Source organism: Miniopterus schreibersii (assembly GCF_964146895.1).
Source record: "Miniopterus schreibersii genome assembly, chromosome: 12".
Taxonomy (NCBI): domain Eukaryota; kingdom Metazoa; phylum Chordata; class Mammalia; order Chiroptera; family Miniopteridae; genus Miniopterus; species Miniopterus schreibersii.
The window spans coordinates 25,291,466-25,310,505 of NC_138112.1; the positions used below are offsets into that span (position 1 = coordinate 25,291,466).

Sequence of the window (19,040 nt, forward strand, 5' to 3'; positions counted from 1 at the left end):
AAAATTAATGTGAACAGAACATACATAACAAGTGAGTAAAAGTAAATCAAATCAGTTTTGAATGATCAGACGAAGATATATCAGTTGTCACTACTGATTCAAAAAAAATTGTATTATTCGACTTAATCTTGGAGAAGGGCATGAACTTATTTTGGTAAAAAAAAAAAAGTGAAATTCACAAACCAGTATGAATTGAACCATAAGAAGTCAGCATACTTCTAGAAGGAAAATGCAACTGCTTTTGTTTGCCAGGCCCTGCTAAGAAAGGATCCTTCAGTATTTGAAATGTGTCTGGTTGCATTACTAGTACTTATCCAATGATAGTTTTACCATAGATTTACCATTGTGGTTGAAATTACCTCAAAAATGAAATTAATTTCTCTATATGAATATTTACATGAATACTATTAATAAAAAAGTTAACATTTTTTGTGTTCTGCGATATTTTTTAATGTTTACATTCCTTTATTGGAGCAATTGTCCTGACTGAATTTTAATAAATACAGTGATTACTTACTAATGAGAGACCTCTGTAGAAATGACATACTATCCATCTAGACAGGTTTTCGTTACTCTTTGCCAACTGGTAGAATAGTTCCATTTATAAAGTTTTATACATAAAAGGGCTTTAAATTTTACCAGGCTGTCCATGAATTCATCTCTGAAAAAGTTAAGTGGCATTTAATTTTAGCTACTATATTTTACATCATTAAAAAGTAATCCTCAGGTAACCCTATACATATAGGTTTATTTAAAAAGCAATGGTCTTGGTTTGAAGAAACAGGATCGACGGGAGGATGCACAACTACTTAGTGGGTATAAGTAAGACTAGAGCTGTGGTGCCTCCCGATTCCCCGGCCAGTACTCTTTCCTCTACATCTTCCAGGATATCATGGACCCAACCTTCATATAGACCAGTAAGGCTCGGTGTTCACAAGCAGGAGCCCTGAAGGTCAGCGGCCACTGTTTGAGTCTCCATTTACCTGTAGATGCTGTGTGAGCTCACTATGCCTCCACTTTCTCCCTGAAAAAAAAAGAATAAAATAAAACCAGCTTTTTTATGCAGAGTTGTTCTAAAGTTTTAATGAGTTAACAGCATATGGCATTCATTAAATAGCCAGTAAATAGTCAATATCATTAGAAAGAATACTTTAGCTTGATTAAACGAGTCTAATTAGCAATTTTGCCTCACTTCTCTGGAGCCAGCACAAGTAATGGTACAAAATAAGAGAAAGGTGCCACCTTACAATTGTATTTAGTTATAAATATCTAGACGTTGTTATTAGCAAAAGTCCTTAATAGTCAGCGTCTAAGATAAGGAATAGAGTGTAATCACCGCTGCGTCTGGTTATTGCTGGTTATTAAAAACAGTTTTAATTATTTATAAGAATGTTTAATGAATAATATATTCCACAGAGGCTATTCATGCATTAGTGGTGGGGGGGGGAAGACAGTCTCAGTCTAACATCTGAGACTCTTTCAACTGTTAAATTATTTCACTTCTCTTCCATTGTCTTAAAATATCAAATAGATGAAGAGGTCAATAATAGTCTCAGTGACCTTATCTGTAGTCACCTTTATCCCAAGCAAATCAAAGCTACTAGAATAAGAAGTAATGGACTGAATTCTTGAACCAGATTTTTAGTAGAAACAGAGACCAAGAGATGACTTCCCCAAAAAGTTCAAATTTTGCCTCTTTGTTCAACACAAATTCCTAATTATTTTTTATCAATATGGATAGATTTTTGAAATCTAGCAGATATACAATGTTTTTTGCTAACAACTTTGAACTAGTGGAGGGAAGCCAAGGTGAATCCAGAGAGCAAAAGTTCTAAATTTGAAGAAAAGAGAGACATAGCCTCAGGAAAATTCAGTTACATACACACGTATGTAGATGTATGTGTATTTATATGTGAGCACAAACACAGACACTTACTAAATACAGGTATTTAAAGCTAATTATTCAAAAACTTTCGTTGAATTTAATTCTTGATCCTATCACCAACCAATTTTATGATGTTGAACTGGTCACTTAGCCTGTTTCTTTGATTATATAATGATAATATTAATACTTATACTGCCTATCTGGTAACATTTGAAATAATTTATGTGAAATCCCTTTCTGCTCTGCAAAGCGGTACATTTGAACAAAAGATTGCTGGATTTTTATCGATGCAAAGAAATAATCAGAATTTTGAATATTTGCCTTAGGTGATCCGGAAGGGAGAGGTGAGCTGCTGTTGGACCTGTACGCCGTGTAAGGAGAATGAGTATGTCTCGGACGAGTACACCTGCAGGGCGTGCCAGCTGGGCTCCTGGCCCACGGACGACCTCACCGGTACGTGTATCGCAACGTCAGCAGAGGCACATCTCTCAAAAAAAAACACCTGAAAAATACACAGATATGGGAGGAGGGGGTCACGTCTCCAAGTATTTCTCATCTTGATGGCCTTGCTTTAGGTGACAAAGAATTTCCTTGGGAACAGAAGCCTTCCCAGCACCTGGCTGATCATGAAAACCTATAGATCTTGCAGAGAGATTGGCCTATATTCCCACCCTCCCCACCAAACTAGATCAGAATCCCCAGGTTTTCTACTGGGCATTTTCACCCCCTCAGGATATTCCACATGCCTCTAAGTCTGCTTTTCACCTTCCTACTGGATAATGTATCAGAAATACAGATTCATCCCTTTTATTTCTTTGCTCAGCACTTACCAGTGTTTTCATATCTTTATAGATATATTCCAAGTTTTTCAACATGGCACACAAAATGCCCTCTCTCCCACCCCCTCCTATGATCTTTCCAGTTTCATTCACCGCCACTGTATGACTCTCATTTTATATTCTAGTATAAAGGGATGCTTGTAACTCTCATCTACACACAGTGCTATTTGAGTCTTCCATGTCCATACATGTATTTTCTTTTCTGCCTGGAATGTAGCTACTGCCTGACATAGAGGAAGCATGCAGTCAATGCGTGTCAACCTTCAGTAAAACGATGGGGAGAGTTACAAACGAAGATGAAAGTAGGTCTTAGGACCATCCTATGAAGCAAGCCTTTAACTAAAAGTTTGGGCTTTATCCTGTAGACAGTGGGGGGCCAGTGGAGGTTTTCCAGCAGGAAAATGAAATGATGTATGTATGTGGGGAGAGGGGATAAATACAAACACGGGAAGATCTCCACATTGGTATTACGTGAAGTCGAACCTTTAATTGAGATCTCTGGTACTTTTCCAAAGAACCTAGAGCTGTTTGTAACCCTGTCTCACTGACTCTGATGCAAAGTAACAGATCACTTGGAGCCACTTGGCAGAAGACTGCTCTGATGGCTGCAGCCATCCTAAAACCTGCCACAGAGATGCCTGGACTAGCTAGCTTTAGGGAAGATTGTAAGCCTTTCTTCCACCCACTTGGCTTAGTTACCCCACTTCGGCCTACAACATGACAGTTCAGGTCACCTTTGGGTCAGTGCCCTCATTATAATAATAACAACTAACTCACACATAATGCTTCCTGTGTGCCAGGAACCGTTTAAAGCATCTTACCAATGTTAATTCAGTTAACTCAAACAAAACTCTGTAGGATTGTTAGCACAGTAAAGAGATATGAGCCCACTTAGAATTGAATAATTATTTAGAAAAACAACTAGGAGTGACAATCAACTGACGTTAATGTCTATATATTTATCTATAAACATATATATTCATAGAAAGATGTCTGAAATGAAGGTTACCTACTGATAAGAAAATATGTTTATGAGTGGTGGGATTGTGGGTTACTTTTTCATACACATATGTACATACATATATATGTGCAAACATATATGCGTATAATGTTGAATTACATTGTGAGAGTGTGTTTTCATCAGTAAAGCCATTAACGTAAAATTTAAGCTAACCACATTCTTAATAGCCATCATAAACTAGCAGGAACCAGGGACCAGAAGTTAGGAAGAGAGAGGAAGAGAATCTGGCATGAAAACTAGAAAGAAAAGAAGGAAGATTATATCACCCTGGCCAGTTTGCTCAGTGGTTAGAGCGTCAGCCTGCAGACTGAAGGGTCCGGGGTTCGATTCCAACCAAGGGCACGTACCTTGGTTGCAGGCTCAATCCCCGGCCCCAGTGTGGGAGGCAACCAATCAATGTGCACATCGATGTTTCTCTCTCTCTCTCCTCCTTCCACTCACTCTGAAAAGCAATGGAAAAAATATCCTCAGGTGAGGATTAAAAATAAAATAAATAAAAGAGAAAGAAAGATTAAATGAACGATGCAGGCAGAACATAGACAGTGTCTCTAATTCAACTTATTTTCATTGAGGACATCAAGTAGTTATTCTTTACCTAAAAATTATTAGATACTTATGTTCACAGTGCATAGGAAACAGGATTTGTACCCTCAAAGAGATCAGCATCCTAAATATTGGCAAATGATAGTAGGATACTGAGTGTTAACAGCAGAGAAGACCAGAATGGTGTAGGAGCTGATATGAGTGGAAGCTACTTGAATAGGGTTTCCAGTTGCCTCTTCAGTGAGTTGCATACATGCAGGCACTAAGGCAGGGATGGGAGCTGGCCAAACTAAAAGGAAAGAGGAGTGTGTTTTGGACACAGAATAAAGAACTGAGTGTGTGTGGGGGGGTGGGGGGCAGATAATACAGGCAAGCTAGGGAAAGGCCAACTCTTGGAGGACTTTGTAAACCATGATAAATACTTTAAAGTTTATCCTAAGGGGTATTATGGAAACCATTTGTTTATTCATTTACTCGTCATTCGTTCAACAAATATAGATCTAAGTGTTTGAAACTATTTCTATGACCAAAGCATAAAATAAAATTATCTGCTCCCATGATGCTTACGTTCTAGTGGAGAGAATAGTTTTAAATGAGGCAATTATTATCGCCAGGAATATCCAGAAATTAAATATGAAAGGAAGTGCAATCGAGGTGGGCTACGTTGTAGATGTTATTTACATAGTCACAATGTAAAGAGTGAGTATTGTTTAAGAAATGAGCAAGCGGGGTACTGATTTCAGAATAGTGGCTTCATCTAGAAAGTGAGAAGGAAGAGAGTCAGATGTGAGTTACAACAGTGATTTCAATTGTATCTGTAAGCTGTGTGACCTGTGTGTGCGTGTGTGTGACCTGTGTGTATGTGTGTAATTTGAAACAAATGACAAACTATCAACATTTGTTAAGTCTGACTTTTTATTTGTTCTATACTTCCTTACATGCTTAAAATTTTTATATTTAGCATGCTTCATACTATTTGAGCTACTTAAATATTGAATGCTGAAAGATAAAATTTTTAAGTAAAGGCTAAAATGAGGATTTTTAAGAGGAGGATAATAGAAAGTGACAGTAAGGAAATTTTGCAAATCCCAGTGTGAATCTGTTTGTGGTTTGGAGTATGATGATGCCGTGGGAATAAAGGGCAATGAAAAGACCTTCTTAGGAAATAAAATCAGTAGGAGGATGTCATTGTTTCCCTGAGAGAAAAAGGTAACTAAAATGTGGCCTGGCTTGAGAGAGGGGGCAGGGGAAAAATCGTGGATGGCAGCAGGTTAGATGAGGCACTCAGAGAATTCCCTAAAAGCTTCTGCCAAGGTAACTTTCTCATCGCACACCATTCCTCACCAGATCCAGGCAAACACTGTCCTAGAAAGAATCTTCAGTTTGTTTTCTCTCAAAGAACTTAGGATAAGCACTGAGTGGCAGATCTTTAGCGCCCCAGCCCAAAGCCAGGGGCAGGGAAACACCTCCAGGTGGGCTCGCCGGCTCTGGCTACCTTCCAGCAAACCCGAGCACCACGGGAAAAGCAAAAACTGTGTGACTTTCAACAAGCAACTTGATGGAAAGCTTTCCGACAGGAAGTTAGCATGAGTTCTTTCTTTTTCACCCATAAAGAAATGCATCTAATTTATTTCACGTGCAAAACTGTGAAATGGAGGGTGGGCATTGCGTGCCAACGTTTTAATGTCAGTAGGAACATTCTCTAAGAAGTCCCTTTGGTTCCCTACGTTACCTAATTGCTTTGGAGGTTGGAACCTTTGTATCTTCCCTGCAGGGGAAGAAAGAGAAGGAATCAAACAGAAGGGGGTTGGTGGGAACCTGGAGGGAGCTGAAGGTGAGCTCCAAGGGGCCTAACCGTTAACAATTTTTGCAGCTGGAGCATTGCCTTACTCTCTTCTTACAGATGTTTGCTTCATTTGTGTTCCTTACAGTTGTCCCACTTATCTTGGGATTATTATTTTTTTTTACTTTTTAACGAATAAGTACGTTAAATAAAAACGTGGGAGGATTGCTTTTCATTACCAATAATTATAACTATCTTAAGCATTATCCTTTTTAATCCTATGAGGTAAACATTACTATTACTATTTTACAGTTAAATTAATTAAGATCCAGGAAGATTCTGTATGTTGCTCAAGATCACAGAACTCGTGGAAAATCAAGCCCGGCTACTGTGATTTCAATATTTTATGCTACCTGCCTTTCTTCACAATCACATTTGCAAGCCCCATAGTTTCAGGAAATTACAGAAAGAAAAAATTCGGCTTTCCAGTGATCATATGTTACTTATTGCCAGGTTTCTCTGATACTTTTCATTTCAAATGTGCTTTAAATGAGCTGCCTATTTGGTTATTACAATTCACTTTGAACAAGGAAAGGGGTAAAAAAAAAATCCTTGCCATTTATTAAGTATTATGTGTTTCTGATTCTTTAGGGTAGTTTAGATAGGAACTGTGTTTATTTCCATTAAATAATTATAATAAATAGTTCCTGTTAATATTAAAAATGGAACATGCTTTCAGAATGATAACCTGTTATTTCTTGGTTTCTAGGTTAGGTAATAATCTGAATAGGAACATGCTACCCATCTGTTCATTCATTCATTCAGCAAAATTTCCTTTATCAAATTTCTACACTGTTTTCAACGCTGTGCTATGTTCTAGTGATAGAAATATAAAGGGAAGATATATGACTTTCCATTGATGTGGACTGAAATTATTTAGTGGAAGAAGTCTGACTTAAATAAGTTATTGCATTAAGAGTATAACATGATACATAAAATAACTGAATCATATACAAAGCGCAATGGTGGCACAAGGAATAACAGTACTCATTAACAAATAGCTCCAGCGAGACACAAACACAGCACTGGGTACTGGACACACAGAGTGATCGTGGAGACACAGTCCCTATCCCCAAGTATCCCAGAGCCTGGGCAGACACACGTACAAATAAACAGTTAAGTTATATTAACTGTTATCTCTCCATTGTTTAAAAAATGTTTTTAAAAATATATAGTGATCAGAAATAAACATAGCGATGGATGGATTGACTTAAGGATGAATAAATGATAAAATCTGGACAAAGTTCCAAACTCTCTCTATTGAATATCTTCCACGTTTGAAAGTAACTATATTAAGTATGCCCAGCATACAGTAAAAGCTGATTTAATGTGTGTCTAATGAAAGAATAAAAGAGAGAGGGAAGTAAGGGAAAGAATGAAGGAACAAAGGAACAAAACAGAGGAAAGGAACGAAGGAGGAAGGAGAGAAGGTGCTAGGACTAGAGTAAGCATTGGTCGCTATAGGAACATTGAGGAGAGGATATTAACCGGGTCTTGGAAGTTTGTGGTGCCCTCTGGGAGGAAGTGGAATCAATGTGAAGTTAATTGGGTGAAAGGGAGAGAAATTTTCAAGCAGGAAGGAAAGGCCCTAAGGATGATACAACATGTCCCATCTAAGAAATGTGTACTTTTTCCAGTATCGCAAAGCAAGTGAATCACTATTTCACATTCACCTTTCTTTCAAAGTCCATATGGTGGGAACCATCCTTTTCTACAGAACAAACATCATAATGGTGACCAGCGAAAAAAAAAGAGAATTCTCAGGTTCCCTAAGCACTTCCAAGATTTTCCTTGTTAATTTTGCTACATAAACATTCATCAATACAATCTAAGGAGAGTGGATTTATGACAAAATTTGTCTCTAATAATTCATCTTTATTATCTTCCAATAGCACAGTGATTTAAATCAAAGGGCTTTGGAGCCAGACATGTCCGTGTTGAAATCCACATTCTATCAATGACACATTGGTGTGACTTTAAGCAAATAAATTTCCTTCTCTGAGCTTCAACTCCTTCTTCCATAAAATGGAGATAATAATAGTAACTAATTCATAGATTTATTGGGGAAATTAAATAGCATACATAACTTTAGTACCTCTCAACAGTTCAATTATATTAACTATTATCTCTTCAGTGTTAAAAATGTTTTTAAAAATGTAGTGATGAGAAATGAACATAAAAATAAATGGATTGGTTTAAGGATAAATGAATGAGAGGTAAGTACAGTTCTTGCATCCTCCCACAACCACATTAAAAATACAGCTAAACTGCAGAACAACCGTCATTCAGAGCCACCTGAAATCCAGCTGAGTGGCAGTCCTACAATGAAGGACATAAAAAGCCACATCAAGACTGGCAGGAAGGGCAAAATGGGGAACAGGCTGGCCCCAAGTGGCAGATAAAAGTCAGGAGGGATATCTTGGCTGTGGAGGTCCCCCCTGAGGAGTGAGGGTCCCAACCCCACTCCAGGGTTCCAGTGGCAGGAAGAGAAGTCCCCATGATGTGTGGCTCTAAAAATCAGCAGGGATCGTGGCTGAGTGAGACGGAGGGGTCCTAGAGCCCCAGGCAGTTCCTTGTAAAAGGCCCACACGTGGATTTTCTCAGACTCACTTCTTCTGAGCTTCATGCTGGGACAGCAGCTCAAAAGGCACCAAGGACATAGGGGAGAAACTGAAGTGTCCGGCATCAGGGTGAGAGCTGGAGGGCCAGCTTTCTCCCAGACAGAAGTGCTGGCAGAAGCCACTGTTCCTTTTCTGAAACCCACCCCCCACCCCCAGCCAGCAGGCAGAAGCCATATCTGAGTCTCTGTCAACCTGCCTAACACTGCTAGCCTGACCCTGTGATTCCCTGAGACCCTGTTTTATTCAAAGCCAAAGTCCTTACAAATTATTATCTGGCCCCTGATTATACTTTCCCCTTTCACTTCATCTCCCTCTTACTCCAACACAAAGGTCCTTTTGCTTTCCTTTTAAAATATCTGTAAGTTTCTCATCTTGGGGTCATTCCCTCAGCTGTTCTCTGCCAGGAATGCTCCACCCCAGGTACCATAGGGCTCTTATCCTTCCTTCCTGCAAGTCCTAGCTGAAATGTCTATCCTGACCAACTTGCTTAATATTACAAATTGTCCCCCCTTACCCTCTTCTACTTCTTATTTTCTCCATTTAACATATAACCTTTTATTCTATTATATTGTTTAAGTATTAATTTATTTTTCTTGATCATATATTGTCAGTGTTCCCAGCTGGAATATAAGCTAAAGAATAGGGTTGGTTTGGTTGTTTTGGGTTTTTTTGTTTTTTGCATGTTTTGTTCACTTAAGAATATCAAGGTCCTCAAACACAGTAGACACTCTGTAAATACCTGCTGAAGAAATAAATTACAGAATGGAAGAAAGGAAACAAATCCCAATGTATTAAGTGCCTATCATTCATTATTTTAGGAACATTGTTTTCTACCAGCCAATCCTTATCTCAATTTTCTGCATTTTACAAAAAACTGAGATTGAAAATGTAAAATAGCTGTACTGTGTTCACACGGTAAGTAGCAGGAGTCTGGCTCTAGCCTCATTGTAAAAGTCTTTCTGTAAATCTCATGCTTTTCCCTTGATACAATGCTGCAGGTAATATAGAAAGGGCCATGAGTCACTGGATCCTTTCTGAAAGGATCTCTAAAATCCTATGAAAAATTTTGTGCAGCAGTCCTTTAAAAGCAATGAGCCTGATAAAGTTGTTTCAGTTAATGCTGAAAAAACAAAACAAAAAAACAGTGATTTTATTTTAAAGGAAATGCCAGGGCTCGTACATTGAAAATTTGTAAAATACCTTCTTACTCTTCCAATGTCTCAGTTCTCATTAACTTATAAATTTGTTTATCCCACCAGATGAGTCAAAAAGATGGTATATTTATAAATGTAACACCATTTGCTCCAGGAAAAAAACAATACTAAATGGCCCTCTCTCAGTGGAACTTTTCAAAACAGTTCCTCAAAGAGAACTTAAACCAGTTTTCCCCTCACCAGAAACTAAGCAATGAAAAATGTACCTTGTACGCTCCTTCACGATGATAAATTTGTGGTATGACTAAAAACAATGTCATCGTGGTCAGAAACCGTTCTGATATAACCAGGCTGAAGAAACTAATGCGGTTCCATTGATTTCAGCTTTTGATAAATATAGCTTACCCCAAAATAAATGATCACATTTCTCCCCAAGAACATAAAACATTGTAACACAGTGCTTGCCACCGCAGTGTCTAAACCACCTGGAAAAGGCTTCCTAAAGCATTGGTATATTCTATGAGTAATATGAAGCAGATAAATGCCTCCGATTTTGCCACCTCTTAAAAGTCACATTATGTCGAGTGAAAAATTCAGAGAGCATTTGTGCTACCTTGTAGTTACAAACAATTTAAGATAATATAACACCATTTACTTGGGGCTGTGTATACATAAACAGGCTAAAAAGATAAAATAGGCCTGGCTTTTCCCCAGGAGAACATAGGACAGCCCTAATAAAACACTTCAGCAGATGTTGAGTCACTACTGTTTTATGTGCATACTTCTCTCTCCCCTTTTTATCACTTCAGGATTATTAAGCCACTGTTCAAGTCACATGTTATTTTTTACGGCCCTCACACTAATCCTTGAGACGCAGGCAGGAAGGTATTACTATCTCCCCTCCTGCAGCGTTAACTGACTTCCCATCTGACTTCTCAGCAGTGCTGCCCGGAGATGTTATAATTCTCTTATGACACTGTATTACGAGGCTGGAGAGGTGCTGTTCCGCCGCACATCCAGTTCCTGCGCGTTGGCTGTTTCCTTTACATTTCTGTTCCCCCTTCAGTGTCTGGACTTCTCAGATGGTTCTTTCGCTTGAAATGCTCTTCAGCCCCAGCCCTACCGCAGTTCCCTTAACGAAAAAGGAATGGAATAGTCGTGCCTCCCTCAGAACGTTGCGGGTGTTAAAGGTGGTGGGTGCACAGTGCCGGTCACGGTGCCCAGCAGGGTGGAGTCACCGGGCCCGAGCGCTGGACCGTGTACTCTTTTAAAGGAGTAATGATTGCCTTCCTGTCACCGTGGTGGGCGCCCACTGGCTTGAATGGTGTAGCTGCTCAGTCAAGGGCATTGAACTGGGTTAAGAAGTGAGCGCAGTGCTCTAGCTGTGCTGGGCGAACAATTTTCAGAATCTTTGATGAGCAGGACAAGGCATTAATCTTTCTTCTTGTGCACTTTCCCTATATGTGTGGGGTTCCCATATTTTCTTTTTATAATAAAGGAGCATTTTATTTCCTTAAATATGTATCAGTAGCTCAATTGAAGAATACCTATAATATTATGATACATAAAATTCAGGAACTAGTAGGCTGGGGAAGAGAAACAGGCGGAAAAACCCATGGCAGAGTATGCATACGGCTGTGCAACCAGCCTTGGGACAAGGCAAACCCGGGCCTCAGAACAGCCTGGTGTGTCTCTGAAAGGAAAAAAATGAAGGTGCTGTAATAGGTCGTACAGGATACAGAAGGAACTCTGTGGGGCCTAGGAACTGCTGCAAAAACTCAGTCATCAAATGAAAAGCTTTTGAAGATTGGGACGGAACATCCGCCACAGGAGGAAATGCTTTTTAGTAGACAGATTATTTGCAAAACCAAACCAAACCAAAACAAAAAACCCTACAATTTTATAAGAGTCTGACTAGCACCAGAGGAAAGGGACTCTGAAAAGAGTCTGGTAAGCCAGTTAATGAATAGAAATAAATAGAAATTAAATGTAAAACACTTATTATAGCGCATAGTATATATGTAAAATTCCACTGATAGTCTATTGGTTTTAAAGGTATGAATTTATTGTTTTATTCTAGTAAAACACAAAAATCGTTTTAAGCATTTTATAGACTTGGTCCTGAGAAATTGTTTCACTGTCAGGTAATTGATCTTTAACTTCTCATATGTGCATTTTTCTACAAGGATTTCTCCAGATTAAAGCCCTCATTATAGGGACAGAATTCTGCATTATTTCCATTTTAAGTATAGAAAAATTGAGGCACAAGTAAATAAAGCAAAAGTCTTATATTTACTGGAAAGACTGTGTGCCAGCTGAAAGTGAAGTGCATCTCCCCTGACTCTTCTTCCCCTTCATTAGTGAAGTCAGTCATTCATTTAACCCCTTTAACAGCCTGTGGGGTACTGTGCTGGGGACTAGAAAGCAGCAAAAGCAAAGAAAGAGCCTCCTGCTCACAGTTCACTGACCACTACATGAACCAGACAAACAAACTCACTGTGAGCATAACAGTTGCGCTATTATGCGCCAAAAAAAAAAAAAAGAGAGAGAGAGAAGTTGCCCAGGAGCTGTAATAGGCACAGGCGCAGGGAACGTGTGGCCACAGGGCAGGAACCTGTTATTCAGCCTCAGGGAATCAGGAGAGCCATTCTGGAAGAGGGTCTGGAAAATGAAAAACGAAAGAGGAGTGAACTAATGTACAGGGGTAGGGGGAAGGTAAAATGGAGCATATTTATTATTTAGATTCATGTGCCGTGGTTTTCCTGTTCAGCTGCAGTGTGTCCGGAAGTCATTTTTTCAAAGCCGTTCCCTACAAATGGGCACCTGTGATCATCCTTCCCCTTAGCATTCTGCAGTACTAGTAAAGCATTCTTTATGCTTGAATTATGAAACGGATCTTTAAATACAATTTCAAACTCCTCTATAAAATGTAAGCAATAACAAAGAATAAAAATAAAAACTAAATAAAATATATAGTTCGGGTTGCGGGCTTGGTCCCGTTAGGGGTGTGCAGGAGGCAGCCAATGACTCTCATCATTGATGTTTCTATCTCTCTCTCTCCCTGCCCCTTCCTCTCTCTGGAATCAGTATATATGGTTCTGAGTTGGCTCAACTCAGGGAATTTTATTTAGGGACCTAAAACAAAAATATGTAACAATCCTGGAAGAGCTGGGTCCCATGATAAATGGATGGTTGTGAGTCCCCTCTGGAGCAGTGCTAGGAGTACCCCATAGTCAAGACTTGTTCTCTTGTGCTGTGGGTATTTGGTGCCCATTCAGAAAAATGTCTACACTAGAAAACTTCAGGGACACAAACCCAACAACTTACCAAGCAGAGACTCTGACCCAGAAACCCTCATGACATACAGGCCAGGAGGACAACCTTGCCGAAGAGTTTGAATCAACATGATTTTTCAGAAGGGAGCGTGGATTTAGGTCAGGATAACAAATATCAAATACTTATACTACCACTAGGCCTGCCTTGCCCATGGCAGACATTGTTAATGACTCACGATTCTCTTTCCTAAGTCAATCAAGCAAGCAGGGGAGCAAGCAAAAATCCTGCAGGCTTTTAACCTCAGCCCGACATGTTAGCATATTAAACCTCATATTGCCTCTCTGTAAAATAGAGTTGATGACTCCTACTTCACTTGTTTATTATAAAGATTACCTGAGAGATGTAGGAGAGCACCTGACGTATATATAGTAGGCACTCATACTCCTTTTTTAACTATTGGCATAAACAGGAACAAGGCAGCTTCCACTTGAAGCAGTTTCCAAGAAAACTTAACTAACATTTGGGTAGAGACCAAATTTTTATTTGAAGCAGTGATCAAGCTATGTTTTCATACTAAGGTAATGGTAAAAATCAATCAACCCTACCATACGCCTTCCCTGCGGAGGACTTGGGGTGCTTTTGCTTTTTTCTGGCCTAAGGTAAAAAATGTTGTAATTAACAGCCTTCCTGGAAACAGTGAATCTGAAGTTTATAGTTAAATGGCACTTGTTAAAAAATGACTTCTGTTTACTGCCTTCTTTATTTCTCTACCCATACTTCCCAGGTCCAGTGAATTACTCAGAATTAGGTTAATCAGTCAATCATAAAATATTTACCAATACGCAATCAATATCAGGAAAATTTCTAATGGCAAACCTGTCACACTGCTAGGCAGTACGCCTTTAAAGTGCTCCTTAGTTTTGCCTTCTCTTAGTTACTAGACTCTTGGCTAAAATTTAGATATAATGCACTCAGTTTAGCCTTACTCTATAACAGTACATAAAAGTTCTGTAAGGGACTTCTTATAGGAAACAAAAAAAAATTGTTGAGAATGATTTGATCCATACACCAGATGAGAATTATATACTTTGGTTATATAGTAAATATATTAATTTGTAAATTGCTATGTTAACCATATGAGTGAGACGCTGTGCTCAGTTCTGGGGATCCATTTGTAAGCAAAAGAGACCTTGACATCAGGGTGCTTATAGTCAAGCAGGGAGGACAGATCTTAACAATATAATCTCAATCTCAATCTTTCCCTCTCTCTTTCTCTCCTCTTACACACTAATTCCAATTCTTCTGAACTATGGAATTTATGAAAAACTTCAGCTTAGGGTATGAAAACAGAAAATATTACAGGATCAAGGATATGGGCAATGCAGAAAAAATTCTGAGTCTGCTTTCCTCTGTTATCTCAGATCAACACCCTAGAGGTCCAAAGCCAGAAGGGTAAAGAGAGGAAGAAAGGCATTCAGGTGGTCTATCCGTGGAACACATTGAAAGCAAGCATGATGCTGTTGGTCACCAGTTAACACCTTGTACTCTGGGCAGACTGTTTCTCATGTATCAGTTTAGTATCCCCAAAGTGGCCTAAACAGCAGCTGAGGACATATTCATCTGATTCTCAACAGCAACTTCCTTTCTTCCAAAAACATACCAGGAATAATGAAGCTTGTTCAGGAGTCCTGCCTAACCTACTTGCAGAATAGCAGGCACCTGTCCCAGGATCTTTGACTTCTCCTTCCTTCTGCCTGAACAGACAGTTGGAACTCAGTTTGAAAAATGCTATAGTCTAGGACTATTAATACAGGAATATTAACCCTGTAAGACGAATACCCAAACAGCAAGCATGAGCACCAGTCATTGGTGAGTAGTCATATCATTTTTAGGTGTCCAGGAAATCAGTGAACCGTCCATTTTTCCATTAGATGTATCAAAACACGTTGGTGGAACCACAGGATGAATGTGGACAGAATACCATTTTGGCAGCTTACTTTCCCTTAAAGAAAAAAAGTTGTGTTTTCAAAATGTATTTCACTTCAAGCTATGAGAAGATGGATTATAGCAGAGAGCTGTAGAAGATGGGTCAAACACGAAAGGGAAGGAAAGTGAGAAGTGAACAGCTACTTAAATAGGTGTCATCGGAAAACAGGCCATGGTTTTCTAACCTATGGCTTATCTGTATTTCTAGAAAGCAATTTAATGATGTGCATCTTCTGAGAAACTCTAACGTGCTTGCTAGGAGGGAACTTCACTGACATGATCAAGATTCTTTCATCTAAAATATGATAACATACGCTAAATTGATTAAATGTATAATAAAACTATAAAACATATACACTGTAGATTCTTAGTTAACCTCTACATGCCTTCCTGTATGTAGTGACTTACCAGCACACTAAGAATGAAAAAGAGATAAAACAGAAATCCGCTAAATGGAGAAAATGCCCAGTAATTTGTAGAAGAAAATAAAGAGAATTAGGAAGAACACCAGGGTATTCAGGTGTTTGTAAACCAGTGTGCATAGGAGGGGTAGTAATCCATGAAAATTTACATTTACATTATGCTAGGGTTAGCATTATCTCAAGATTCTGAGATTTGGTAGAACATGTTCCATGATAGGAATACAGCAATGGAAGGATACCACTCCTTGTTCAAAATAAATAGATCTAATAGTACTGTGTTTTGGGGGTGGGGGGAAGGAATATAAGAGAATGATATACCACTAGAATAGGTATCTGTAAACCTGAATCCCAGAACTTTGTGCAAGCTCTTTGGGTAAAAATTTAAGAAAAAGTAAAAGAGAAGTGATGCTTTTAGAGGGAGGTATGTCTGCTGGACCACCCAATTAACCACTTTCCTTTGGCTTCTCACACACTTCCTTCTTCTAGCTGGTCTATCTTATGGCTTCTCTGACATACCCTCCTCTCCTCCATTCCTAATGTAGGTATTACACAGACCTCTAGGCTCTGCTCTCATCTTCATCTATGAATTCCCTCACTGATGGCTTTCATTTCCGTGTCTCTTCCTCTTGTAAACAGGTGATTCTTAAAGCTGTAACTTCCTCTCCGATATTTCTTGTAAGCTTCTGTTTCCATCTTCTCGGTAGGTCATAGGTATTTCAAACACAACACCTCCAAACTGGAACTAGACATCATTCCCATAACACGTGACCACTTACCACCTACAGCCCTTATCTTTAGTTAATAGCATTGCCATCAACTTGGTTAGAAGCCTCTCTCCTGATTCCTCTGTCGGTCTCCCTCATAATTTCTTTCAATTCTAGCTCTAAAAGGTCATTACTAGATGAATGTTTTCTTCAGTACAGTGACTTGTAGCTTTTGCCCTATCGTCCCTTGACTTTTCTCCTGTGACAGCCTTTCTGACCAGTTTATGTGCCTCCTGTCTCCACCTGCCAGCCTCACCTGCCTTTCCGATCTGTCTTCCCCCACCACTAGTCCTGGCCATGAGATAACGTAGTTCATGGAAAGCCTTAGGTACAGTTAGGGTGATCGCATCTTGGAATTATTATATAGGACCTTTGCAGTCTGGGTGAGAGATCAAGGCTGGGTTGCCAACCAAGGACCAAGGACGAGTTATGTAGTCATTGAGCTTGCTTATTAGAAATAAGATTCCTTTGTCCCACCCCAAATGTACTGAGTCAAAATGTCCTGAGTGTGGACCCTGGAATTGTATTTCTGTAGGCTCTCCAAATGAGTGTGGTGCACGTCCAGTTTTGGAAATCTCTAAGGTCCAATTATAAGATTCAGTCATTATAATACTCTAATCAGAATCCAACCTGCTATTCCAGGAAAACAGTTACACAAGTATTTTGTGCAATGGCAGCCTCATTAAACCAAACATAAAGCCTTCTGAGTGGTGCGCATTGAATGAAAAAAAGCATTCATTTGAATGTATAAATTCTGGTAAATTTGTGAAAATTATCACATCAGATTAGAAACATTCTTTATGCACATTTCTTCCAACACATATATCTAATGGGCTTTTCTTTTGTTTCACAAATGACGTTAATTAGTTGCACATGAAGAGTTGAAGAAACTATTTGACACAAAAATAGTGGTGAATGTTATCATATGCAAAACATTTAGTAATTAGGGTGTTAATTACATTTAGATAAAAGCAATTAAGATTTAACAGAACAGAGGGGGGAAAAAGAAGAGAGTAAAATGAAAACCCTTAAAGCAACATTTATATTTTTTCAGTTGATTCTCTCTAGCTAATGAAAGGCATTCTGCTTCGGGTATCATATAACATGTTTCCTATATCAGTAAATTACTAGGTCATTAGTAGCTCAGGACCAACAGGGAAACTGGTCTCTATAGAATTAACTACAGTAGATAGTAATCTTCATTTTCACATCTGTGTGTTAAATAAATTATGAAAGAATAAAAATAAGAATGATTAGTCCCTATTTTCCTGTTGTAAAATAATTCCTACAAGGAACAAATTTATAAATATGCACCTAAATCCCATGGTATGCCTAAGTCTCAGATGTTGAATTCCTACGTATAAGTAGCATATATGACACCTAAAAATATGGATACAGGTATATTAATTAGCAATGACATATGCATTTATTTATAATTAATGGCATTAAGTAAAATAACTCTCATATATAATCTGGGCTATCCACAGACTTTTTAAAAGTTAAAAACACTTTGTTTCAATATTAAATGTATAGTTTTTTAAATAAAGACACAGTTTTCCATAGAAACAATTTTGTAAAGTGTGCTGAGGATCCTGGGCTAACTCACAAATCCTATTAAACCCATAGTGAATTTAACTATATTAATGGTATTCTTCAAAACCTGAGAACTTGAAGAAAGAGACTGGCAAGGCAAAAATAATGAAAAGAAGAATATTCCCTTTCCTTTTCAGAAGAATTTTAAAAAGCCCATTTGCTTCTTTGCGATCAGTACTTATTCGTACCTCCCAGTAGCCGGTGATACTCATAGCCACCTACTACAACACCCTTAACCGTGAGATATGGGCAGTTAATAGGAAAACCTTACACTGAAATCAGTTAGGATTTGGTTTGGCTGCATATCATATATCAGAAGGAAAAAAAAAACACAGTAATTTAAACAAGGTAAATGTAATGTACATAGCACAGAGCTAGACTGTGGTTCCATGGTTAACCAGGATCCGGGCACTCTCTATTTTCTCTGCCAAAACCCAGAACATGTTTTCTGTCCTTAAAGCTACCTTACATTCCAAGATAACTTCTGGAGGTCTAGCCAACATGCTTGTGTTCCAGGCAGCAAAAGGAAAAAGCATGGAAGGGTAAAAAGGGCCTCACCAGGATGGGTCATTTTCCTTTAAAAGAGTTCTCCGCTTACATGTTATTGGCTAAAACCTAGTGACTTGGCAAATCTGACTACAAAGGGTGCTAGAAAATGTAGTGTTTTAGCTGCATCCTTAGCACCCCAAGTGAAACTGGAGCTCTGTCACTGAGGATAAAGGGGAGAATACACATTTGCAAGCAATTAGTAATCTCTGCAACATTCCTCAGATGTCCAGTGCTCCAGATTACTTACCTCCTTTCGTACTCATGATAAAGCTATCTCAGTTCTATTTTTAAAAATGTAATTGACAGGAATGATCTTTCTAGAGCAGTAGTTCTCAACTTCGGCTGCACATTTAGAAGCACTGAAAGTGCCTTTAAAAAGTCCTGATGCCCAGGTCAGTTAAATCAGGAACCATGTCAGTGAGACCCAGGCCACAGTGTTTTTTAAAAATATCTCCTGGTAATTCCATTGTGCAGCCAAGTTTGAGAACTACTGTCCCAAAGGAATTTTTTAAAAAGGCATGTAACCCAAATGATACCAAATTTT

At 38.7% G+C, this 19,040-nt stretch overlaps 1 protein-coding gene across 3 annotated transcripts in view; it reads left to right on the plus strand.

Annotated features, from left to right (window-relative positions):
- Positions 1-19,040, plus strand: part of GRM5 (glutamate metabotropic receptor 5) — a 377,398-nt gene that overhangs the window by 308,143 nt on the left and 50,215 nt on the right. For all 3 annotated transcript variants that reach the window (XM_081152626.1, XM_081152627.1, XM_081152628.1), the window contains one exon: positions 2,212-2,338. In XM_081152626.1, the coding sequence (XP_081008752.1) occupies positions 2,212-2,338 (127 nt within the window). The remainder of the gene's footprint in view (positions 1-2,211; positions 2,339-19,040) is intronic.